The sequence below is a fragment of the Aquarana catesbeiana genome, linkage group LG01, assembly GCF_042186555.1.
Source record: "Aquarana catesbeiana isolate 2022-GZ linkage group LG01, ASM4218655v1, whole genome shotgun sequence".
Lineage (NCBI taxonomy): Eukaryota > Metazoa > Chordata > Amphibia > Anura > Ranidae > Aquarana > Aquarana catesbeiana.
The window spans coordinates 952,552,531-952,579,949 of record NC_133324.1 but is presented as its reverse complement, the minus strand read 5'-3'; the positions used below and the strand labels follow the sequence as shown (position 1 = coordinate 952,579,949).

Here is a 27,419-nt window from a genome sequence, read left to right as displayed (position 1 = left end):
CACACAAAGATGGAACCACATGACATCCACCTCACCATTCCACACAATGATGGAACCACATGACATCCACCTCACCACTCCATACAATGATGGAACCAGGTGACATGCCACCTCACCACACCACACAATGATGAAACCACATGACATCCACCTCACCACCCCACATAACGATGGAACCACATGACATCCACCTCACCACTCCACACAAAGATGGAACCACATGACATCCACCTCACCACTCCACACAAAGATGGAACCACATGACATCCACCTCACCACTCCACACAAAGATGGAACCACATGACATCCACCTCACCATTCCACACAATGATGGAACCACATGACATCCACCTCACTACTCCATACAATGATGGAACCACGTGACATGCCACCTCACCACACCACACAATGATGAAACCACATGACATCCACCTCACCACCCCACATAACGATGGAACCACATGACATCCACCTCACCACTCCACACAAAGATGGAACCACATGACATCCACCTCACCACTCCACACAATGATGAAACCACGTGGCAACCATTTTCCCACTCCACACAATGATGGAACCACATGGTAACTGCCTCTCCACCCCACACATTGAAACTTCATGGCAACCACCTCTTCCCTCCACGCAACAATGGAACCACATGGCAGCAGCTTTTCAACTCCACAGAATGATGGAACCACATGGCAACGGCCTCGCTACTCCAATGAAATCACATGGCAATTACGTCTCTAGTCCACACAATAATAGAACCACATGGCAGTTGCCTTTCCACCCCACACAACAATGGAACTGCATGGCATCCACCTCACCACTCCACAAAACAATGGAACGACATGGCAACCACTTCCACACTCCACACAACAATGGAACCACATGGCAACCACTTCCACACTCCACACAACAATGGAACCACAAGGCAGCGGCATTTCCCACTCCATCCTACAATGCCACCCCCATGCCAACCACCTCTCCACTCCACACAACAATGAAACCACACGGCAACCACCTCCCAAATCCACAAAACAATGGAACCACACAGCAACCACCTCTCCACTCCACACAACAATAGAACCACATAGCAAGTCGGCAACCACTTCTTCTCTCCACACATTGGTGGCGCACCACATGCAAACTGCCTCTCCACTCCACAGAATGATGGAACCACATGGCAAAACAATGGAACCACAAGGCAACTGCCGCTCCACTCGACACAAGAAAGGGACCAAATGCAAACAGCCTTTACATTCCACACCACTCCAGAACTGCATGCTGTCTGCCTCTTTACTCCACACATCAATGGAACTGAATGCCAACTGCTGCTCCTCTTCCTATAAGCTTGATTATTTTAAATGTTCATTCGGCACCTAATGGTGTCTCTGGGTAGAAGCTGGGGTCCAGAGATGACAATTATAGGACTGCAAGCTGCTGGGGCAAGGAGCAACATTATTCAATTCCAGAAAAAACATTCCAGTTATTCCAAGTTTTAGAACATATTAACTCATACTGTGTATAATAACATTGTAACAGTGTGAGTAGTCTGGGCAATCCTTTGTACCCTGTACATCATTCTATAATAAAGAATAGTATAATACACACAAAGCTCTGACATATACATCTACACTATTCCGCTTTTCTCGGTATATACAGTCCACAAGGTGCAGTGGATGTCGTTCTTCTGCTCTCGGTCACATCAGTAGTATTTGGCTGGTCGGACCTTCTTTATCCAGGCAATCAGGGCTTTGTTGTTGGGGTCCATACACTTCTGTTTTTTGCCCACATATAACCTGGAAATAAGAAAAGATTACATTGGCTCCAGTGACATAGATTACAGGCAAAGGACCTGAAACCTAATCAGTTGTGAACATCGAGTGTACAACACGCACCCAAAACAGATTCATTAAAGTATACAGGACATGTTTAATACACTCTTCCTTCTGCCCCATCCCTACCCCTCCCCCACCCTAAAATTGCCAGCAGTTCCTGATTGGCAAAATGACAGTCAGGAGCTGCAGAAGTTGGTGCTGTAATAAAAATAAAAAACTAAAGAAAAAAAAACTCAAAGATTATTCAGACAGGAGATAGAGAAATACAAAGTAACATTGTTTATAAACATTGATCAGACAGGAGATAGAGAGATACAAAGTAACATTGTTTATAAACATTGATCAGACAGGAGATAAAGGGATACAAAGAAACATTGTTTATAAACATTGATCAGGCGGGAGATAGAGAGATACAAAGTAACATTGTTTATAAACATTGATCAGACGGGAGATAGAGAGATACAAAGTAACATTGTTTATAAACATTGATCAGGCAGGAGATAGAGAGATACAAAGTAACATTGTTTATAAACATTGATCAGGCAGGAGATAGAGAGATACGAAGAAACATTGTTTATAAACATTGATCAGACAGGAGATAAAGGGATACAAATAAACATTGTTTATAAACATTGATCAGGCGGGAGATAGAGAGATACAAAGTAACATTGTTTATAAACATTAATCAGACATAAGATAGAGAGATACAAAGTAACATTGTTTATACACATTGATTAGACAAGTGATAGTGGGATACAAAGTAACATTGTTTATAAACATTGATCAGACAGGAGATAGAGAGATACAAAGTTACAGTTGTTACTTTTGTATCTACTCCGTTTCATTCATATGAAGATTGAAGGGATGAGCTTCCATCTCGATAAGACATTAACTAAAGTAACATGACAAGTACCCATTTCGCCCCTTGTTGTACACATGCATCCACGGGTGGCAGAGGTTATTGTGCTGAGAACACACACATTGCTGGCTCCTAGCACAGTGACTGAGCTGTCAAACACAGCTCCTGGTCTCTACTAATGATTGGGAGCTGGTAGGTACACCTTCTGATCACGTGACAACTGTGACAGCCACATGATTGAGCAGATCTCCCCCCCCCCCCCCCAGGCGTAATAGCCCAGTTCAAGGGACACTGGGGCTGGTTGGGAAGGGGTTATCCTCTTTTTAACCCTTACGAACCCTAATTAACTCCTTCTTCCCCTTCCCCCCGTAAACGTTTTTTTTTTTTTTTTTATGCAAATTTTTTTTCTGTTTTTCTAACCAATAATAATATAAAAAAAAAAACTTTTTTTTTATTTTTATTTTTTTAAATTTTTTGGGTCATTCGTTACGATTGCAATTCGTAGATTCGAAAAAAATCGGAAATTTGGAAATTCGAAAATCTGAAGTAATAACTAACTATTAACTATTACTAACTATTAAATTATAGGTATTGGAATTTCCTTTTAAATTTGGTTGTAAGTGAAAGTAACGAATACAAATTTATCCGAAGGTATGAATTATGCGAAATAACGAATGCTGCATCTAAACGAATAGAACGGAACAAATTAATAATAATAAATAATACTAATAATAATAAAATATTTTTTTTATTATTATTGTAATTTATTATTATTAATTTGTTACGTTTCATTTGTTTAGATGCGGCATTCGTTATTTCGCATATTTTATAACTTCGGATTAATTCCTTTTCGTTGCGTTCACTAACAGCCAAGTTTGAAAGGAAATTCCAATACCTATAATTTGAACGCTAGTTATAGTCAAGTTATTATTTCATATTTTCGGGTTTTCAAATTTTGCGAATTTCCGATTTTTTTCGATTTTCTGATTTTTTTAGAATCTCTGAATTTCCGATTTTTTTTTCAAATTTCTGACTTTTTATTTTTTTTTCAAATTTCAGGTTTTTTTTTTTGCTTTTCTGATTTTTTTTGAATTTCCAAATTTTTTTCGAATTTACAAATTTTCGAATATTCAAATTTATGAATATTCTGAAAAGTTTGTTAAACGGGTTTTCATTAATTTGGTTATTTCTGAATTAAAGAATTTGTTAACCACTTGCTTACTGGGCACTTTCGGCGCTGATGCACTCTGAATGACAATTGCACGGTCATACAACAATGTACCCAGATGAAATTTTTATCATTTTTTTTCCACAAATAGAGCTTTCTTTTGGTGGTATTTAATCACAGCTGAGGTTTTCATTTTTTGCTAAACAAACAAAAAAAGATGGAAAATTTTGAAAAAAAAAAATCATGTTTCATAGTTTGTTATAGAATTTTGCAAACAGGTAAATTTTCTCCTTCATTGATATGCGCTGATAGGCTGTACTGGTGAGCATTGATAGGCTGCACTAATGGGCACTGATAGGCACAGTTAAGGCGGCACTGATAGGCACAGATAAGGCGACACTGATGGGGACAGATAAGGCGGTACTGATGGGCACAGATAAGGCGGCATTGTTGGGCCCTGATGGGTGGCACTGATGGGCAGTGGGCACTGATGGGTGGCACTGATGGGCACTGATGGGTGGCACTGATGGGCACTGGTAGGTGGCACTGATGAGCAGCACTGTTAATGAGGCACTGATTGTGGGCACTGATAAGTGACATTGTGGGCACTGCTGGGTGGCACTGGTGGGCACTGATGGGTGGCAGTGTTGTGTATTGCTAGGTGGCACTTACAGGTGGCACAGGTGGGCACATGTGAGCTGGCGGCTGCTCTCCATGATTGGGACTGATGTCCCTCTCACAGCCGCCAGTGATCGCCTTTTTTTTTTCTCCTCGTGCTGTTAGCACGAGGAGAAAAAATGGCAGAATACCGGCTCTGTTTACATCACATGATCAGCTGTCATTGGCTGGCAGTTGATCATGTGGTAAGGGATCGGGATCGACCCCTTACTCCGATCTGTGATCCAGCGATTCTCATAGACTCGCTGATCACAGAGCGCGCCGCACGCGCCCTGCAGGGGGCGTGCAGGCCGCTCGGGCACAGGAGGACGTCAATAGACGTACTCCCGGCAAAGCAGGTCCGCGCTGTAGCCGTCATTCGGCTATAGTGCGGATCTGAACCAGTTAAAAATGAATTTGGAACGAAACGAATTGCACATGTCTAGAGAACACCCTGTCCTTCCTCCAGCTCCTCCACAGGAATGCCCACAGTATTCTCCTGAAGGAGACCTTAGATGGAGCTCCTGGCAGGATGTAAGTCTTTTGATTGACAGCTATGGGAAGTTATGTGAAGGGTGATTTTATAGACACCACTGAGAAAAAAAACACATCTCTTCTTCATGAGTATAGCACATAAGTAAGTTCTCTAATGCCAACATCATAACAAAGACTCACACAATGGCGCGCAGGTTGCAGATGCCATCCCTCTTCTGGAAGCGTACCTTGGTCACGTTCTTCAACAAGTTCTTTGGCAAGTGTTTGGCCAACTGGGTGCAGCAGGACATGGTGTATATTGGCATACCTGTGTAACCAAAAAAACCAATACAATATTGGGTATCATTGTTGCATAATAACCAAATATTACCAGTTGGAAAGGATCCGGCACAAAAAGACTTCTTTTAGGCTGAAATCCAGACAGATATAAATAACCACCATTTATTCACTAGAAAATGATATGTTGAGCTCTTTTTCTTCCCGGTATAGAAAGTCTTTTAATTGGAAAGGGAAAGGCTGCAATGAACCAATCCGCTTCTCCTCCATGACACCATGCTTTCAACCTACCAATGAGAACAGAAAGAGGAGAAAGGATGATGACCTCTTTGGGTAGGCGATGATCCTATTGTCAAGGTCAGGGGTCAGGCTCAGGGACCAGTAGCTATAGCAGTAGAGAGGCTTCCACAGACCAGTCCTCGGGATCACCCCACCAGGAGGGGAGCAAGCCAGGATCCAGTATCAGATATAGCAGAAGCAGTCCCGGGATAAGGTAATCTAGAGCCCAGGGCGAACATGCCAAACTGTGCCCCCCCCCAAGATGTATGAGCATTATGTGTCAGCAGCAAGTATCCCCCCCACAAAAACACTGAGCACTAATCTGCATTCTTACACCTAAGCATAAATTCCCCCTCCTCCCAGTACAAATCCCCCCCCGCTAAAATCCTCCAAATCTCCCAGCTCAAATGCCCCTCCCCCAAAAATAATTCACCCCTGCTAGCACAAATCCTTTAGTCCTAAAATTTCCCCTCCTAGTACACATCTTCTCCCCCCCACTTCAAATGTTCCCCTCCCAGCACCCAAATCTCCTCTCACAGCACAAATCATCTTTCCCCCTCCCACCCCCCCTGCTGAAATACCCCCTCTCAGCAAAAATCTTCCCCCCCATCCTCCAAATCTCCCCAGCTCAAATGCCCCCTCCCACCAAAAAAAAAAAAAAAAAATCATCCCTCCCACCACAAATCCTCTACTTCTAAAATTTCCCCTCCTAGTACACATCTCCCCCCCCCCACTTCAAATTTCCCCCTCCCAGCACAAATTCTTCCTAAATCTCCACTCACAGCACAAATCTTCTCCCCGCCCACCCCCCTGCTGAAATACCCCCTCTCAGCACAAATCTTTGCCCCCCCCATCCTCCAAATGTCCCAGATCAATTGCCACCCCCCCACCCACAATAAAAACCCATCCCTCTCAGCACAAATCCTCTACTCCTAAAATTTCCCCTCCTAGTACACATCTCCCCCCCTCACTTCAAATGTCCCACTCCCAGCACAAATTCCTCCCAAATCTCCTATCACAGCACAAATCTGCTTTCCTCCTCCCACCCTTCTGCTGAAATACACCCTCTCAACACAAATCTTTACCCCCCATCCTCTAAATCCCCCCAGCTCAAATCCCCCCCCAAAAAAAAATCATCCCTCCCAGCACAAATCCTCTACTCCTAAAATGTTCCCTCTTAGTACACATCTTCTTTCCCCACTTCTCTCCCTCCCAGCACAAATCCCTCCCAAATCTCCCCTCACAGCACAAATCTTTCTCAACACAGATCCTATAAATTACCACTTTTAGCACCCCCCCCTCAAATTTCCTCTCCTAGAATAATACTTACCACCTGCTGCCCCTCAAATCCCCCCTTACAACACAAATCTCTCCCCCCAATCTTATTGGGATCGTCCCCCCACCCCCACCTCTCATGATACCACAGTGCCCAGGGCAGCCGCCCCTCCTGCCTACCCCCTTGTCCTGGCCCTGATTGGTAAAAAAGCCGAAGATCAGTAATGAGTAGTTGCAGGTTGGAATCAAGTGGGTGCAGATTTAAAAAAGACAGCAAACATCTTCTGAAATGGCATTAACATATTGAAGCTCATTAGAGATTGTAGTGGTTGAGTCTAGACCGATTTTAATGGAGCATTCCCAACAATCTGAGAGTCGTGATTTGTTATGTCATATGGATGGCTATGTACTGCACAATGTTCCCCGATATATGGAGCACAGACAAATAACAGGACGACGTCACCTTAGTGACGAAACATGTAGGGAGGAGCGATGTGCTGACGTTACCTCGCTGTTTCATGTCCCGCTTGTACGGGCGTGTTTGTACTGCTTTTTTTATGGAACTTTTTACTTGTGCATTCTCTGTTTGTTAGCACAGATTTTTATTACAATAAATACCACCCGTTTTTACCGATGGCGATTCTCTTTTATTTTTCCCCACTGGTTTAATACTCACATTGAGGTCATTCTTGCGGCTGGCTGCTGATTGCTGGATATACTCCTAGCCCCCAGGAAACGTCTGGCTCATTGGTCACTGGAGGTGCTGAGAAGATCAAAGGCCCTGGCTGGGTATTAGCCACAAGCTCAGACAGCTTGTGCAGATGGCAAGCTTGCCCTCTATGTGGTGGTGGATACACTTCGTCTCATAAGAAGTCACGGAAGATTGTATCACATGGTGTTTTATCTACATTTCCTTTCTTTGGAACTTTTTAACTGCTTCAGCTCCGGAAGATTTTACCCCCTTCCTGACCAGAGCACTTTTGGCGATTTGGCACTGCGTCACTTTAACTGACAATTGCGCGGTCATGCGGCGCTGTACCCAAACAAAATTGACGTTCTTTTTCTCCCACAAATAGAGATTTCTTTTGGTGGTATTTGATCACCTCTGCGGTTTTTATTTTTTTTGCACTATAAACAAAAGAAAGAGCGAAAATTGTTGAAAAAAACGCAATATTTTTCACTTTTTTCCTATAATAAATATCCCCCAAAAATATATAAAAAAACAATTTTTTTTCCTCAGTTTAGGCCGATATGTATTCTTCTACATATTTTTGGTAAAAAAAAAAAACGCAATAAGCATATATTGATTGGTTTGCGCAAAAGTTATAGCGTCTACAAAAATGGGGGTTAGTTTTATGGCATTTTTATTATTATTTTTTTCTTTTATTAGTAATGGCGGCGATCTGAGATTTTTATCGGGACTGCGACATTATGGCGGACACATCGGACACTTTTGACACTATTTTGGGACCATTGTCATTTATACCGCGATCGGTACCATACAAATGCACTGATTACTGTATAAATCACAGTGGCAGGGAAGGGGTTAACCACTAGGGGACGATGAAGGGGTTAAGTGTGTCCTAGGGAGTGATTCTAACTGTGGCGGGGGACTTCCAGTCACATGACAGCGATCACTGCTCCCGATGACAGGGAGCAGTGATCTCTCTCATGACACTAGGCAGAACGGGGACATGCCTTGTTTACATAGGCACTTCCCCGTTCTGAGGCTCCGTGACGCGATCGCCGGGAGACCGGCGGACATCGAGTCCGCCGGTCTTGCGGGGCACGGTCATGCTGTACGCGGCGCACGCACACGCTATCCCTACCTCTTAAACGGGACATACAGGTATGTCCATTTGCCCACTGCTGCCATTGTGCCGCCGTATATCGGCGTGCGGCTGTCGGCAAGTGGTTAAGGACAGGATTCACTTATTTACCATTTATGCTCACTTAATACTTGTTTTGTTGGGAGTCATTTTCTGTGATTTATTTTTCAATCCGATCGGATTGATCGATCAGACTGATCTCATCTTATTGCATGTTTGTTCAAAAATATTATTTGTTTATGTTTTGAGCGCAGCTTCCTTTTGTTTTTTATTTATATTTGTGCGTATTTCAGTTTGGGTTGCAGCTGATGTAGAGTGTTCAAACAGAGCAGTTTTCCTATCCACTGTGACTCCATGTTGGGGGGCAGTTGTATGGGGGACGGGTGTCAGTTTGCAACATTTTTATTATGGATTTTGGAGATTAAAAAAAAAAGAAAAAAGAAAAAAAAAATCGTATCTGTAATATACATTTCCCCTCGAATTTATCTTCCCCTCCGTCTGTATGACGCTGGAAGAAATGTATAACTGTCAAAAACAGATCAGCTAAGCCGTACAAATTCCAATTCTGAAAACAGCAATAAAATACATTTGAGTCACAGCCAATTCTGCAAGTACAAACACAACACATGCTGCGTCCTGATAAAATGGGGGGGGGGGGGCGGGGGGGGCAAAGGCAGCAATAAAAACTTACTGCAAAACAAATATAGCAAGGTCCCGGGGCCCCAGGGGCCTAATGGTGACCTCAAGAGTTAAGGAGAGCTGACCTCCTTCCTTGTAGAGTGGGTTACCAGGCATGGTGGGTGTGATGCAAGAAGAATGCCGGGCGCCAGTCACCTTTTGAACGCAAACAAGAGATTTATTGTCTCTTAACAGAACTGTGGGAGAGAGGCTTAGGGCCAGGACACCCTTGAGTAGATGCAAAGGTAATTGGCAGACTCCGAGACTTCTATAGGTAGACATGTGCAATTATGTTTCAAAAAGAGGATTAAAACCGGGGTGGGACTTTAATTGTGCCTTAGAGGAGTGTAGTATATAGAATAAATATATATTCACGTACTTGAATTTATAGAAAAATATACAAACTTTATTCATCCGCCATATGGCAGTGCCTTGTGGGAACAAACAGATTAAAATAAGATACAGTTTTGGAGTTTTGAGGTCAGGGTGTGCCAGTTCCAAAAATAGAGAGGATATGGCCTACGCGTTTCGCGGACAGTTCCGCTTCATCAGGGCCTTGGGGATAGCAGCACAGTGGATATCACATAAATTCTAGAAATACCAATAAACAATATGTAAGTGACATAGTTTAACATAGGAGATTACAAAAAAAAAGGAAAAAGAGGGAGATATAATGATACATAGGTGTACACAGATATCATATCATGTATAACATTTGTTGATACAGCTTATATTTTATATATTGCTCAGAATCCAACAGTGTATATGCACAGTTAGTTACAATGCATAGATGTTCCTGAACAGAGATGTTTTTACGTGCATGGAGTATTCAAGTTCAGGTGCTCATATAGATATAAGGTTGAGAAACATATAGAAGGTGTGTTTTCATGCAAGAGTTTGGTTCTCACCGCATGTCACTGTAAACGATTTTAATCTCAAGTACATGTATCTCAACTTACCCAAAAACTGTGGACGGAAGACACCGGCTCAGAGAGACATGGGTTTGGCCTTTGTACCCGTGGGGACACTCCACCGCACCACGACGGAGGAAAAATGGCGGAGGGGACCTCTGTGTGTGAATAAGGGGGTCTAATGAGTCAGGTGACCTGGATGTAATGAAAAGGGGGGGGGGGGAGGGGGGGAAGAGAGAGAGTGGGGGAGGAAGGGTTGAAAAAGTGAAAAGTAGAGAATTAATGAGAAAAAATTAAGGGGGGGGGGATGGAGGGAGAAGGAGGGGAGGGAAAAAGGGAGAAGGGGAAGAGAGGGAAAAAACAGGGGGAAGGGTGGGGGAAGGCGGGGAAAAGAGAGGAAAGGGCAAAGAGTGGAAGGGAGAAACAAAGAGGGGGGGAGAAAGAGGGGGAAAGGGGGCAAAAAGGGGGAAAGGGATGGGGTGGAGGAGGGGGGGAGGGGGAAGGTGGGAAGAGGAGGGGAAAAAAAGGGGGGGGAGAGGGGGAGGAGGTGAAGGGTATGGGAGGGAAAAGACAAGGGAAGGGGGAGAGGCCATTAGGGAAGGGGAGGAGACTAGCTTAGGAGGTAAGGGGCCGGACTTCAACGGCATGGCGTGTAGTCGATGCTGGTTGGTGAGCAGCGTTGGCCACGTTGCGTTCCACACAGGAAGGAGGGGGAGGAGCCAGAGTGCCCAATGACCCGAAAGCTGGGACGCAGTGGTGTCCCCACTGTAGGTTCCAGTGGGAAAGTTTCTGGGGGCCCTAGATGACGGTGGCGGGCTGCTGGAGTGCAGTCCGTGCTGGCGGTTGCACTTCAACAGGCACCCTAAATGAGTGCACAGACACGCGTAGGGCCAAGTGTCTCCTGAGTGGGAAAGTGTCTTCCGGAAACAGTTCTAGATTAACGCATGAAGAAACCCTAAAAAATGTATGAATTCAATTGAAATAAAGAAAAAAGGTTATTTGAATATAAATAAGAGGCAACTTATGAACTGTCCTTAAAATTTCTCCATGCATTCAAAACATCGCCGTGCATTGGGGTCATACATGTAGATTTCAACGCATCAATAACTACATATTGTGACATAATGGCCCAAATACATAAGGTACTTTGCGTGTCCGTTGGAAATATCATTTTATAAAATTTATGAATTCATTAATATAAATACAGAACATTTTGCAAAGAAGTACCAAATGGAAAGAAAGGGAGGGGGAGAGGAAAAAACAAAAAAAAAACAAAAGGGGGGAAAGAAGGGGAGGGGAGGGGGAAACAGATCGTAGTTACTATTTAATAAAAGGGAGCATAACTGATGGCATCATTGAGGCCTGGTGGCTGAGCCACTCTTAGTTTGAAAATCCATTTTGCTTCCACCTGAAGAATTTTTTGATCAAAGTTGCCCCCACTAATTGGGGGGTGTACCCTAGCTAGAACCTGAAACTTTAATGTATCCTTACTATAGTCATGAGATTCTGCGAAATGTCTGGGTATGGGTTTCTCCGTGACACCTATCTGTATGTTCTTTAATCCGTTTCCAAAAATTTATTTTGGTTTTCCCTACATAATAGTTTCCACACCCGCATGTGTGCAGGTATACGATACAGATGGTATCGCAGTTTACAAAGTGTTGCATAATTAGGTTTTCACCTGTAGGCAAAACTAAGTTTTTTCCAGTTTGAATGAATTTACAGAAGTCACAGTTACCGTATTGGAAGATGCCTCGCGGCAAAGTGCCGCAAGGGTCCCTAGACTCCTGCGGCATGAAGTGACTAGATACTAGAATATCTCTCGGAGACTGATTACGTTTGTAGATCACATGTGGTTCAGGTTCTACAAAAAGTTTCAACGTAGGGTCATCACGTAGAATGTGCCACTGGGTAGTCAGAATTCTCTTTAGGGTTTGAAATTGGTTATTACATTTCATAATAGGGCGAATGCCCGTAGGTTTAGAGGGAGTTCCCCGTTCACCTTGAAACAGCAAGAGATCGTGAGGGCTGTCACTAGCATTTAAATGCTCTTTTGAGCGACCTCTTACTATATCCAAGGTCCAGGAAACGCTTCTGCAACTCGGAGGCTTGGATTTTAAAGTCCTCGTCATTGGTGCAGTTGCGCCGGGCCGTAGATATTGACCCTTGGGAATAGAATTAATCAAATGAGATGGGTGTGCGCTTGTAGAGTGTAATAGAGAGTTACCGGCTGTGTCTTTCCAATGTAGATTTGTGGTGATGACCCCTTCTGCTTCCTTGTGTATATTTAGATCAAGGAAAGGAAGGCTTTCTCTGTGCCAATTAAAGGTAAAGGACAGATTATAATCATTGTGGTTAAGTTTTACCACAAACACCGTAAGGAGTTCTGGTGTGCCTGTCCAAAAGATCAGGATGTCATCGATATACCTGCGCCACAGTAAAAGGTGGCGCAGGTATATCGAGGATTCATCCTGAGAAAACACCTCACGCTCCCACCCCCCCAGGTACAGGTTTGCATACAATGGGGCACACTTGGTCCCCATCGCTACACCCTGCACCTGGAGGTAGTGGGAGCCGTCAAAGGTGAAAGCGTTGTGGGTCAAAATAAAGCGTAGCATATCCGCTATAAATAGATTGTAGGGGATGGTATCGAGGTCTCTCTCATTTTAAAAAGTTGATGTTACTGCAACTCCCTTGTCGTGGGGAATACTAGAGTATAGAGCCTCTACGTCTATTGATGCTAGAATGGTGTTGATAGGAACAGATAGAACTTCCAAAACAGTCAGAACATGAATGGTGTCCTTGAGGTATGTGGATAGACTTTCCACATGGGGGCGTAGGTAGTCGTCTATCAAAGAGCTGGCTTGATGGGTGAGGCGGCCTATCCCCGAAATAATAGACCTGCCAGGTGGTTGAGATAAAGATTTGTGGGTTTTGGGCAGGGCGTAAAAGGTGGGGATGATGGGATGTTCAACTTTTAAAAAAATCTTGTGTATTCTTTGAAATAAGATTTTTGGAAAAGGCCCCATCTATGATCCTGAAGAACTCCCGTTGGTAATCGCGGATTCTGGATGGAGAGATCGGACAATACCAAGAGGATTTCTCCAGGATCCTATAACACATAGCCATATAGTCTTCTGTGGTTTGTATTACCAAGTTCCCCCCCTTATCCTAGAGTTTTATTATTATGTCCCTCCTATTTTTGATCTGATTGAGGGCTACTCTTTAGATGTGTGTTAGGTTGGATTTTCTGGGGGTAAAATTTATTTTACGGGAATGTTGGGTTGTACGGTCAACAGTTTTAGGTTTGGGTTGGAAAAAGCTGGAAATTTTTGTGATTTTTTTCCTATATTCAAGTGGTGTAGATACTTGGGATTCTGCATCCTCTGTGTCTTTAAGCATATGATGAATTTCCTCGGGGTCATCCCAAACTCCACCCTCCCTCTCTAATTGTGTTAACATTTTAAGCATTCTATAGTCCATAGACCATTTAGCCTCCGTGTTTGTTTCAACTTTATTGGTTTGATTGTGCCAGTATGTTTTGAAATTTAAGTTTCTGGCAAACAGGTTTATGTCTTTAACAACCTCAAATAGATCGGCGTCCCGTGTGGGGCAAAAGTTGAGTCCTAAGCCTAAAATTTCCAATTCTGTGTTGGTAAAGGTTTAGGATGTAAGATTAATAACATCGAATGTGTTTGATGACATTAAGTGGGACGAGTTATGAATGGATCTATATGGCTTTGCGCTGCATTGTATGGTGGTTTTGGGGTCGTTATGACCTTGTCTTTTGAGGCCAGTACCCGAAAATTTGATGATCTAGGTTTGTTCCCATATAGCACTGCCATATGGCAGATGAATGAAGTTTGTATATTTTTCTATAAATTCAAGTATGTGTATATATATTCTTTATTAAACTCCTCTAAGGCACAATTAAGGTCCCACCCGGTTTTAATCCTCTTTTTGAAACATAATTTCATATTCTCAGGGGATGGTGCCTTTGTAGGAGTTTTTGTGACTCAGCGTCTACCCCAACCCCTATACATATTCTATAGGTAGACAGCTATACAGTGGAAGGCCTCCAGCTGGGTGACACTTCTGTATAGGTAGGACCGCTGTCTCCTATGGAAACTAATCTTGCAAAAGTCACTAACGGTAGTTGTACATAACTCTTGGTAACACAGAACAGTCCTTTTACTTATCTCACAATATCCCACTGTAGATCTTCACTCACTGATCTCCCAGTCTTCTCACTAGACTTCCTGATCCCATTCATCACTGGATCCCTTGAGCTCTTCCACAGCTATCCTGCTGTATACTCCTCAAGTGTCACCCTCACTATCATACTGGGTCTCTGGCTTGGCACTTGCTGATGCTTTCCCACTTCTTCACTGTCCCCGACTGGTGCGAAGACTGCTCAGGTACTTGCTTCAGCTCATTCACAGTGGTCTCCGGTAACAAGGTGGATGGTCCCTTAGAGGCGACAGCTTCTCCTCTACCTCCAACCACAATTGGTTCCCCGTCTGGCTGAACCTTCACAACTTGGTGGAACTCCAATCCTGCAGTCTCAACCCTGCGCTGCTTCTCCTGCTCCTGGATAGGCCTCAGGCAGCCTAGCAGCTAGATGTCCCTGGATAGGCCTTAGGCTTTCAGGCCTAGCAGCACGAGGTGACATAACACACGTCCACCCAGACAGCTGTCCAAGTGACACCGAACCCTGATCACCTGACCCCACTCAAATAAATAAGCTCTCCCAGCAGGCCAAGGAGCTTAACCAGTTCCTGCCCAGCCTATAGCAGAATGACGGCCGGGCAGTGGTTCAGTTATCCTGACTGGGCGTCATATGACGCCCTGCAAGATAACAGCTGCCGCGCGCCTGTGGGGGCATGCATCGCGGTGATTGTTGGTGCAGTGTATCAGTCTAACAGACGCGAGTAGAGGAGAGCCGGTCAGCGGCTCTCCTGACAGGGGGGTCTGTGCTGATTGTTTATGAGCACAGCCCCCCCCTTGGATGCCCACTTCAGACCACCAGGGAAGCCGCCAGGACCACCAGGGAAGCACATAACATGTGGATGGCCGGGTACATCCCCCATGGCCATCCACATGTGCCAAGATATGCCCAGTCACAAATGGGGACTGACTGGTAGCATTATGAAAACAAAAAAATTCAGTGATGCCCAGCAATGCCATCCATCAGTGTCATCAGTGCCACCCATCAGTGTCATCAGTGCCACCTATCAGTGCCCATCCGTGCCCATAAGTGCCCACCTATCAGTGCCCATCCGTGCCACCTATCAGTGCCCATCAGTGCTGCCTATGAGTGCCCATCAGTGCTGCATACCAGTGCCACCTATCAGCCCCTATCAGTGCCGCCTATCAGTGCCCATCATCAGTGCCCATCAGTGCCACCTCATCAGTGCCACCTCATTGGTGCCACCTCATCGGTGCCTATCAGTGCAGCCATATCAGTGCCTGTCATTGAAGAAGGAAACTTATTTACAAAAACATTAACAGAAACAAAGAAAAATTTTTTTTTTCAAAATTTCCGGTCTTTTTTTAATTGTTGCGTAAAAAATAAAAATCCCAGAGGTTATCAAATGCGACCAAAAGAAAGCTCTATTTGTGGGAACAAAATGATAAAAAAATTGTTTGGGTACAGTGTAGCATGTCATTAAAATTGTGAAAGCTCTGAAAGGTGAAAATTGGCTTGGGCATGAAGGTGTATAAGTGCCTGGTATTGAAGTGGTTAAAGAAACCCTTGCCTGTTGGCTAAGACACCCCCATCCATTCATAATCTGTCCTTGCTATTCCCTTGTCTATCTAATGTCACCAGCTACAATGCCACCTAGTAACAGAAGAGAAAAGTGCAGCAATTCCAGAATTAGGGGGAAATCAGTGGATCTCCTAACAATTAGCCAAGACAATTACTACACTGGAAATCTAAATTGGTTAGCAACCCTGCCTAAACACCAGGGTGCTACACAAGCAACAGTTTAAAGTTTGAATCAAGGTTATAGAGTATATACACTATATTACCAAAAGTATTGGGACACCTGCCTTTACATGCACATGAACTTTAATGGCATCCCAGTCTTAGTCCGTAGGGGTCAAAATTGAGTTGGCCCACCCTTTGCAGCTATAACAGCTTCAACTCTTCTGGGAAGGCCGTTCACAAGGTTTAGGAGTGTGTCTATGGGAATGTTTGACCATTCTCCCAGAAGGGCATTTGTGAGGTCAGGCACTGATGTGGATGAGAAGACCTGGCTCGCAGTCTCCACTCTTAATTCATCCCATGCTTAATTAGCCAGTACTTTTGGCAATATAGTATATATTCTCTATAACCTTGATTCAAACTTTAAACTGTTGCTTGTTTTTCAGTAAGGAAAATCTCTTCAAATTAAGGGAATTCCTTGGGGACCCCAGGTCACCAAAACTAGTGTCCCCATTGGAAGAGTTCTCCCCTATTACTTTACTGGGGACCACCCAAAAATTGTGATTTTCATGTACTTTCACTTACTGGGACAGGGGCTTTTGGAGGGGACTAGGGGCAAGCATTCTACCGACTGATTATGGCCCATGGAGGAGACCGGGTATTTTGTCTGCTTTTCCTGGTCAAATCATGGTGGAGAGCTTAGTTCAGTATCTGATACCATGGAGAGAGCAGATCGATCTCTAATGATGGACAACAATGTGATGAACGCTGAGAGCGAGGCTTGGATTAATTCTCCGACAATAAAGCTTCCCTTCTGGAGTAGATGGAAAAGTGTAATATTAACCTTGTACAGGGTAATGGTCACAGGGAATATGGTGGTCTTCCTGCAGACTGGGTTGGAGATGCTCCTTCACTTGGGACACAAATATTTATCAACAATATCCCCCAAGAAATCTATGAAGATAAATGAATTCCACTGTATCAGACTGCTGGAATATTGTTGTCTTCTGATGACTTGCCTAGTGGACAGATTACACTTTTGTGTCTCTCCCATTGTGTGCCTCCAAGGTGTGAATTCCCAGGTGTGAATTTCCATTGGTAATTGAGTCACCTATAGTTTCTGCTTGTCTGCTCATCTCTTGGAGATGTGAATAATATTGTGACCACTTTACCTTGTTATCGAAACATTGTGGGATGTTAAGTGTTTATGCTTATTATAATGTGTAATGTACTTTGTCTATCCAGGGTGGCAGACTGGTGCCAAACGGTCTGGGTGGGAACTAAGTCACCTAGGTGACTAGCTGTTTAATTAGCTTAAGGCTTATGTTTAGGATGGCTGTTCCTTCGCTATGATAATTATATTTCTGTGTACAGTTTGTATTGTTAGGGTAATGTTATCAGGCTCTACCTGATCTTGTGTGCTATCATTTCTGTGTGAGTTTTCAATAAAGTGGGTTCCAGTTCCAGTTTGCACCTAAGCTAGTGTCGTCTAGCTGGGTGTTCAGCTATAATACCTGGTTCCTGGTTTCAGACTGGAGAAAGCTGTATACTGACGGAATCATCCCAAGATGTGTGCTGGACAGTTCTAAAAAGAGGAGAGGGACTGTGTAATGACACAGGTGGGACTTTAAATGAGGCGCACATAAATTGCACCTCCATCCCTGGTACAAAGTGATATAAACGGAAGTTTGGGACTTTAAATGAGGTTCAAGACATGGTGGAGATACGTCTAAAAAATCACATGTTTATTAACATGGAAAATGTGTAGGTGTACATGCATGGGTCATGGGATAGCACAAAATATACATATGCAACATGGACATAGGCAGCACATGATCGTATCAACTTGGAAAATCATGACAATATGGCAGTGCATATATATAACATGGTACATCAAGGATGCGAGGTAGTGTCAGCTTAAGAACACATGACAGTGATAAGAATAATTGAGCAATTCCCATGAATTCCACATACGTAAACACAAAAAAATGCGGTCAAAAGTGCGGTACACTGCATATAACATAATATGAGTACATGAAGCACGATTGGTAGGGGGACAGTTGATAAAGTTGATTGCTAGTGGTGGTGTATGTCGGCATCCTAGATTTTCCGACGCGTTTCGTGTTTACACACTTATCAGGGGTGGATGATCCCAAATATCTATAAGAATGTATATGGAAATTATTAAATCTAATATGAGACTAAATTTTAGATGGAGCGGCAAGAGAGCCCATCCAAAGTACTTACATAAGCAGAGTGGTATACAGTAGGGGTGTATTGGGTGTGAGGCCAAAGCAGCCAAAGAGATGTCCGTCCTGGAAGCTGGGTTATAAGGGGCCTCGTGTGACTGAAACAGGGTGCACAGAGCTTCCTCAGAATGGATAAATCGCTCTATATCGCAAGCCATGGTACAAAGGGAGGTAGGTGATGGAAACTGCCATGGAATCTAGATAGATAAATAAGAATCTAGTTGAAGTATTTAGGTAGTATTGATTGTTTCAGTGACGTCGTTTTAGCGACGCTTTACCGCTGTTGAAGTGGTGCTTTTTGGCTGCTAGCGTGGCACTTTTAACCCCAAAGAAGGTGTGGCGGCACTTCCGTAGCTCTTTTCAGGTGCTTCGAAAGCGCTTCCCATTCATTCCAATGGGCAGGGCATTTTGGAAGGGCTAAATACAGCACTCCCAACCCACCCCAAAGATGCTGCCAGTGGTGGCTGGTGCTCAAAATTTTTTGGGGGGCGCAAAATTATTTTAAAAAAAAATCATCAATTGCAGCCACTGTGTTCATCAAACGCTGCCACTGTGCCCTTGAATGCTGCCACTGTGCCCATCAAACGCAGCCACTGTGCCCATCAAACGCTGCCATTGTATCCATCAAGCGCTGCCACTGTGCCATCAAATACTGCCACTGTGCCCATCAAACGCAGCCACTGTGCCAAACGCTGCCACTGTGCCATCAAACGCTGCCAGTGTATCCATCAAGCGCTGCCACTGTGCCATCAAATGCTGCCACTGTGCCCATCAAACGCAGCCACTGCGCCAAACGTTGCCCCTGTGCCCATCAAACACTGCCACTATGCCATCAACGCTGCCAGTGTGCCCATCAAATGCTGCCAGTGTGCCCATCAAATGCTGCCAGTGTGCCCATCATATGCTGCCAGTGTGCCCATAAAATGCTGCCAGTGTCCCCTTGAATGCCCCCAGTGTGAACCCCGCCCGCTCGCCGTCTGCTCGGCACTTACCCTGTCTTGGTGGGGCAGCAGGTGACGGCAACGAGCGTGATCCTCCATGCGTCCTCTCCTCCTGATAGGCGACCAATGGCGGCACCTGTCATTTCAGTCAATCAGGTGACAGGTAACAGACCTGAGCACCTGATTGGCGGAGAGGCGGTTTAGTGTTAGGAAAGCGAATAGTCATTCGCTTTTCTAACACAGCTGAGTGACCTGCGATCACCCAGCATGGTGCTCGCAGGTCACCTTTTTGTCGCCTATTAGAGCCTATGGCTCCAATCAGGTGCGTCAAAAACACCCCCATGCCGCTGTAATTCAGAAAAGGGGCCGGGCACCTGAATAGGGGGTGGCAGCGGCGGCCATAAATAGATTCATGCAATGCATGAATCTATCTATTGGTGATAGAGGGGGTGGCAGGAGAGAGGGGTGGCACCCGTGCGCCCTTAATGCACGGGCCGCCACTGGATGCTGCTTGTAGGATTTTTTGGGACGTCCCACAAGAGCACCGCCCGAGTGTGAAAAGTCATACTTGAATGAATGAGAGGCGGTTTTCAGGCGCTTAGCAGAGGCTATTCCCAGCGCTAAAACGCCTGAAAAAGTGGGAAAGGAGTCTTAGGGGTGTACTCACTTTTGTTGCCAGCGGTTTAGACATTAATGGCTGTGTGTTGAGTTATTTTGAGGGGACAGCAAATTTACACCGTTATACAAGCTGTACACTCACTACTTTACATTGTAGCAAAGTGTCATTTCTTCAGTGTTGTCACATGAAAAGATATACAGTAATAAAATAAAAACTATGATGTAAGCGCCTTTTTTTGCCGCCCATGTGAAAGAACCTTTCAGCAATTTACTTATCCTGTCCCAGGTGTGCGCATGTGGTGCTGAAACTCCCTGATCTATGCAAAAAAAAAAAAACATAACTCACTATTTTCTCCCCCTCCTGATTGTCTCAGGAAGGATTGCACAACACAAATAAAAATGTCAATCTGATCATATAAATTCCTCGAGGCTTCCCACTGAAGAATGTAGTTGACTTGGTGTGATGAGCCCCATAAGCATCACACAAACACATAAAAAAATGTAGAAATCCAAATTCTTCTATGAAAAAAAGAAATCAGCAAACACAATGGAAAATTGTATGACAATGTCAATGACAAAGACAATTTGACAATGTCAATACAAGATGGTTCAGGAGCCACTTTAGGCTTTCACCGCCCGATGTAAGTGTAGTTCTGGGCAAAATTTAAAAAATGCCGCATAGAACACAGTCTATCAGTAGCAATAAAGCGGCATTAAACCAAATTGTCAAAAATATTGGGACACCTGCCTTTACACGCACATGAACTTTATTGCCATCCCGGTCTTATTCCGTAGGGTTCAATATTAAGTTGGCCCACCCTTTTGCATCTATAACAGCTTCAACTCTTCTGGGAAGGCCGTCCACAAGGTTTAGGAGTGTGTCTATGGGAATGTTTGGCCATTCTTCCAGAAGAGCATTTGCGAGGTCAGGCACTGATGTTGAACAAAAGGGGGCACCAGAGCCAAGTGTTGCTGCGCGGGACCACAGGGTGTCAACCGTAAACCAGTGTGGAATGCACGGGAAGCCAGGCCGGATGTGACATCACCGGGGGAACCACACACAAGTCGGGTGGCACGCTTCAAAGCTTCCCCTTTTTCTTCAGACCTCGGTCTAACTGTTAAAACTTGTATTAATCTGCTGCACTTAGTCTGGCGCCCCCTTTTGTTTCCCACAAAAAAAAAAAACCTGGAAGCTGATTGGTTTCTATGCAGAGCTGCACCAAGTTTTGCACTCTCCAGTTTTAGTAATTCAACCCCAATGTATCATTATTCTCAATATTTTTTTCAAATAATATTTGTAAGCATTTCAATTCTTTACTAGTCATATGGAATTTACCACCTTCCTGGCCGGCCTATAGCAGAATGACAGCTGGGCGGGCCTTTCGTCCTTCTGAGTTGACGTCATGTATCCAGGGCCGTCTTTAAGGCAGGGCAAAAGAGGCAGCTGCCCTGGGCCCTGTCATTGTTGTGGGGCCCAAAGAAGCTGCCTCATAGTTGCCAACTTTCCCAGTTTAAATTCCCTCGTTCCTTGAGGTTTTAGTCCTGTGCTGTGTCCTAATATCTCAGTGTGAAGTTCTGTTATTAATGCTGCCCAGCTCTGCCTTGTTGTTGTGTACAGATGACTCCCCTGCAGACCCTGTGTGTACATGTAAATACTGGCATTGATATGTAAATATCTGCGGCATTCATATGTAAATAGTGTCAGAGCGGCAGCATTCTATGTAAACAGAGGTGGTATTCATATGTATATCATGCCCCCCTGAGGTCATATCCACCATCACCTCAACTGAATGCTACCCACTGGGGAGGAATGCTTGAAAGTCCTACCTACAATTGTGATCATTAAGCCTACCATCAGCCTGTTCTGCAAAGGTAAGCAAATTAGTGGGGGAGGGTAGTGTGGGGTGTGCAGAGGTAGGGAGAGAAGGAATTACAGTTTTGGGTGCACAGGTGAGCAAGGTCCAATCCATGGTGTGCAGCCAGTGAGGAGATGATGTACTGTAACCTATGGCAACCAATCAGTAAGCAGTCATGATGTGCAGTAACCAATCAGTGAGCAGTATTGATGTACAGTAATCTCTAGCAACCAATCAACAAGCAGAAATCATGTGCTGTAACCTCTAGTAACTAATCAGTGAGCCGAAATGTTTGCTGTAGCCTCTAGCAACCAGATCAGTGAGCCAAAATGTTTGCTGTAACCTCTAGCAGCCAGTCAGTGAGCAGTAATGATACACTGTAACCTCTGGCAACCAATCGCAATAACTGTCTTATCTGATTCAGTAAACTGATTTTGAGTCTAGCTGCTATTTATTGTATGTCTCAGAGCAGGTGGAGAGCAAAACTGTATGAGGGGGAGCCCCAAGAAAATTTTTGCCCAGGGTCCAATCAATATTAAAGACGGCCCAGCATGTGACAACCTCTCAGAAGGGGCAGCGCAGCCGCACGATCTGTCACCGTCAATGACTGATCACTATACCGGCACGCTGCCAGTATCTGTGACCAATCACAGCAGATCACATAACAATTGTAGACGTACAATGGATAACTCCCTATCATGCCATCCATTGTATACAATTGTGGTGCTAGCTGTGATTGGTCATGGTGATCACATAGTACAGACAGGGCCAATCACAGCCCATCGTTGCCATGTGATTAGCTTTAGCCAATCACAGCTCATCACAACAAAGACACTGAATTAATCAGTTTCATTTAGTAAAAAATGTTTGCTTATACCAATGAAATTCATTGGTATAAGCAATCATAATGTGTAAAAAAATAATAATCCTTAACACTTCCCCAGAGTAGTAAAGCATTACAATTATTATTATTATTATTATTATTATTATTATTATTATTATTATACAAGATTTATATAGCGCCAACAGTTTGAGCAGCTCTTTACTATATTAGGGCAGACAGTTATAATACAATTCAGTACAGGAGGAATCAGAGGGCCCTGCTCATTAGAGCTTACAATCTAGGAGGGAGGGTCAAGTGATACAAAAGGGTAAAAACTGTGGGTGGTGAGCTAATGAAGAAAATAAAGGTGGGTTAGGTGGGGGCAGGATAGAGAAAAGTTTTCAGGGATCGCCTAAAACTGGATAGATTTGGAGATAGTCTGATAGATTGGGGTAGGCAGTTCCAGAGGATGGGAGAGGCTCGGGAGAAGTCCTGGAGGCGGATATGGGAGGAGGTGATGAGGGAGATAGTGAGCAGGAGGTCTTGGGAGGAATGAAGAGGACAATTAGGTTGGTATTTTGAGACTAGGCTAGTGATGCAGCTGGGGGCAGAGTTGTGGATGGCTTTGTAACTTATCGTTAGTATTTGAATTAAATTTTTTGGGTGAGTGGCAGCCAATGGAGGGATTGGCAGAGGGTGATGGCAGACGCTGAGCAGTTTGTAAGGTGGATGAGTCTGGCAGCAGCATTCATGATGAACTGAAGGGGGGATAGTCAATTTAAAGGTAAGCCAATGAGGAGGGAGGTTGCAGTAGTCGAGGCGTGAGATAACCAGGAAGAGAACAAGGAGCTTTGTGGTTTCCTTGGTTAGAAAGCGGCAAGCTTTGTTAAGGGATTGGATGTGGGGCCAAAAGGAGGGTTCAGAGTCCAGGATAACACCTAGCGCCCTGACATGTGGGGACGGGTGGATGGTTGTGCCATTGCTCTTGAAAGAGAAGTCAGGGGAAGGGACATGTTGGGGGGGGGGAAATATTATAAGCTCGATTTTTGACAAGTTGAGTTTGAGGAAGTTGTGTGACATCCAGACAGAGATGTCTATTAGTAAGTTAGTGATGCGTGAGGAGACTGGTGGAGTGAGATGAGGGGTGGAGAGATAGATTTGGGTGTCCTCAGAGTAGAAATGATATTGGAAGCCGTGAAAGGCTATCAGCTGACCCAAGGAGGAGGTGTAGATTGAAAATAAAAGAGGTCCAAAGAACAGAACCTTGAGGGACCCCAACGGAGAAAAGAAGAGGAGAGGAGGAAGTAGAATTGTAGGTGACACTGAAGGTGCGTTGGGATAGGTGGGATGAGAGCCAGTGAAAAGCGCAGTCATGGAGACCAAGGGAGTAAAGTTTGAGGAGGAGGGGGTGGTCAACCGTATCAAAGGCAGCCAAAAGGTCCAGAAGTGGGAGTACAGAATAGTGTCTGTTGGTTTTTGCTGTTAGTAAGTCATTTGTGAGTTTTAGAAGCGTTTTAGAAGAGCAGTTTCTGGGGAGTGTTGAGGGCAAAATCCAGACTGAAGGGGATCAAGAAGGGTATTCTTAATGAGGTGGTCACTGTTTATAGACCAGGCATTCAAGGAGTTTAGAGGAAAAGGGGAGCAAGGAGATAATGCGTAGATTGCTAAGATTGGTATGGTCCAAGGACAGATTTTTTTAAGTATGGGGGGTGACCGGTGCATGTTTTAGAGCATTGGGGAAGATGCCAGAAGAGAGGGACCATGCTAACACACTTTTGTTTTGGTCGGTCACAGTGTGTTAACTACTTGCCGACCAGCCGCCGCAGTTGTACTGTGGCAGGTTGGCATGGCTGCGCAAATCGCCGTCACTGCATATTGGCCGCTTTAAGAAGCTATAGAGGCGTGACGCTGGAGCCGATGCCCATGGCTGGCGGCCGCGATATCCATCGGCCACCCGCGATCGCTCCACAGAGAGCCAGAACGGGGATCTGTGTATGTAAACAAACAGATCCCCATTCTGACAAGGAAGTAGAGAGAGTTCTTTTGTTCCCAGTGATCTCTCTCTCCTCCTCCAGTCAGTCCCCTCCCCCCCCCACAGTTAGAAACACCTCTCTAGGGAACATTTAACCCCTTGATCGCCCCCTAGTGTTAACCCCCTTCCTGCCAGTGAAATTTATACAGTAATCAGTGGCTATTTTTAGCTCTTATCACTGTATAAATGTCACTGGGTCCAAAAGAGTGTCAAAAGTGTCCGATCCGACTGCCGCAAAGTCGCAGTCCTGCTAAAAATCGCAGATCACCATCATTACTAGTAAAAAAAAAAAGAATAATAAAAATGCCATAAATATATCCCCTATTTTGTAGACGCTATAACTTTTGCGCAAACCAATCAATATACGCTTATTACGATTTTTTTACCAAAAATATGTAGAAGAATATATATCAGCCTAAACTGATGAAGAAATGTTTATTTTTATTTTTTTGGGGGGGATATTTATTATAGCAAAAAGTAAAAAATATTGTTTTTTGTTTTTTTTTTTTAAGATTGCCAATCTTTTTTTGTTTAAAGCGCCAAAAATAAAAACCGCAGAGGTGATCAAATACCACCAAAAGAAATCTCTATTTGTGGGAAAAAAAGGACATAAATTTTGTTTGTGTACAAGGTCGCATGACCGCGAAATTGTCAAAGCGATGCAGTGCCGTATCGCAAAAAATGGCCTGGTCAGGCTGTGGATAAATCCTTCAGGTCTTTAAGTGGTAAAAAAAAAAAAAAATCAGAAAAAAAAGAAACAATTATAATAAAAAAGAAAAAAAAATGTTTTAAATGTATTCATTTTGGGGTTTTTTTGTTTACATACTGTCACCAGTCAGTGTCCCTGATAACCGACACACCAGTCATATGATAATGCTGTACTGCACTGGTGACAGTAAGTAAAAAAAAAAAAAAAGTCTTAATTTTCCAAAAAATTATGACAAAAAAAACCTCGCAATGCCTCTTACTAAATACCTTGGACTGTCTACTTTCCAAAAAGGGGTCATTTAGGGGATATTTGTACTTTCCTGGCGTTTTCAGACCTCAAGAAATTAGCTATATATTGTATATCCCATAGTTTGTGGACTCTATAACTTTCCTACAGACTAAATTATATATACTGATGTGGGTTTTTTTCACCAAAGAAATGTAGCAGAATACATTTTGACCTAAATTTATGAAGAAAGGTTATTTATTTGCACAATTTTATATTTTAAGCTGGTCATAGATGGATTGAAATTCAGCCAGTTCAGCAGGATCCAACTATGGCCGTTGCCACTCAATAGTAGTGAACCCAACAATCGACAATAGCAATAACTGAGAGGGTTCCTACATCCTCCTTGCACGTGTGGATGGGGGTTGGGGGAATTCGTTCATCAGCCTTAATGGGTGATAAAAAAAAAAACCCAAAGCATCTATGGCCAGCCTTGGAAAACACTGAAGCTTGAAGCAGTCGGTCTGACAATCTCCCATGTTCTTACCTTGACCAAGGGCCGAGATTAGCACCATGCTAAGAGCTACGAGGGCGAGGAGTTTCAGAGGAGACATCGCTCTGGGTCGGAAGAGATTCAATATAATGTCTCTCTACACTTCTGGAAGAATTTGATATTCTATCTGTGTCTGGAGCAGACCCACCCTATAAGAGTTTTGTCCCCAGGCCAAAAGGTGGGGAGTTGAAACTTAGAAAAGAGACAGCAGGAACAGACCAAGTCTCAAGTCTGGCCCTTTTTAACCTTTTTTTGTACAGATCTACAGTCAGGTCCATAAATATTGGGACGTCAACACAATTCTAATCTTTTTGTCTATATACACCACCACAATGGATTTGAAATGAAACAAACAAGATGTGCTTTAACTGCAGACTTTCAGCTTTAACTTGAGGGTATTTACATCCAAATCAGGTGAGCGGTGTAGGAATTACAACAGTTTGTATATGTGCCTCACACTTTTTAAGGGACCAAAATTAATGGGACAGATTAACAATCATCCATCAAACTTTCACGTTTTAATACTTGATTGCAAATCCTTTGCAGTCAAATAAAGCCTGAAGTCTGGAACACATAGACATCACCGGACGCTGGGTTTCATCCCTGGCAATGCTCTGCCAGGCCTCTACTGCAACTGTCTTCAGTTCCTGCTTGTTCTTGGGGCATTTTCCCTTCAGTTTTGTCTTCAGCAAGTGAAATGCATGCTCAATCGGATTCAGGTCAGGTGATTGACTTGACCATTGCATAACATTCCACTTCTTTCCCTTAAAAAACTCTTTGGTTGCTTTCGCAGTATGCTTCGGGTCATTGTCCATCTGCTGAATATGAGCAGATAAGATTGCCCGAAACACTTCAGAATTCATCCTGCTGCTTTTGTCAGCAGTCACATCATGAATAAATACAAGAGAACCAGTTCCATTGGCAGCCATACATGCCCACACCATGACACTACCACCACCATGCTTCACTGATGAGGTGGTATGCTTTGGATCATGAGCAGTTCCTTTCCTTCTCCATACTCTTCTCTTCCCATCACTCTGGTACAAGTTGATCTTGGTCTCATCTGTCCATAGGATGTTGTTCCAGAACTGTGAAGGCTTTTTGAGATGTTGTTTGGCAAACTCTAATCTGGCCTTCCTGTTTTTGAGGCTCACCAATGGTTTACATCTTGTGGTGAACCCTCTGTATTCACTCTGGTGAAGTCTTCTCTTGATTG

At 43.9% G+C, this 27,419-nt stretch overlaps 1 protein-coding gene across 1 annotated transcript; it reads right to left on the bottom strand.

Moving 5' to 3' along the window:
• Positions 1 to 625: 625 nt before the first annotated feature.
• On the bottom strand, positions 626 to 26,354 carry CCL27 (C-C motif chemokine ligand 27). The gene is made up of 3 exons (XM_073611608.1): positions 26,198 to 26,354; positions 5,201 to 5,327; positions 626 to 1,802 (listed from the first exon to the last, which is right to left on the bottom strand). The coding sequence occupies exons 1-3, from the start codon at positions 26,262 to 26,264 to the stop codon at positions 1,709 to 1,711; spliced, it is 288 nt and encodes a 95-aa protein (XP_073467709.1). The 5' UTR covers positions 26,265 to 26,354; the 3' UTR covers positions 626 to 1,708.
• Between the last annotated feature and the right edge of the window lie 1,065 nt (positions 26,355 to 27,419).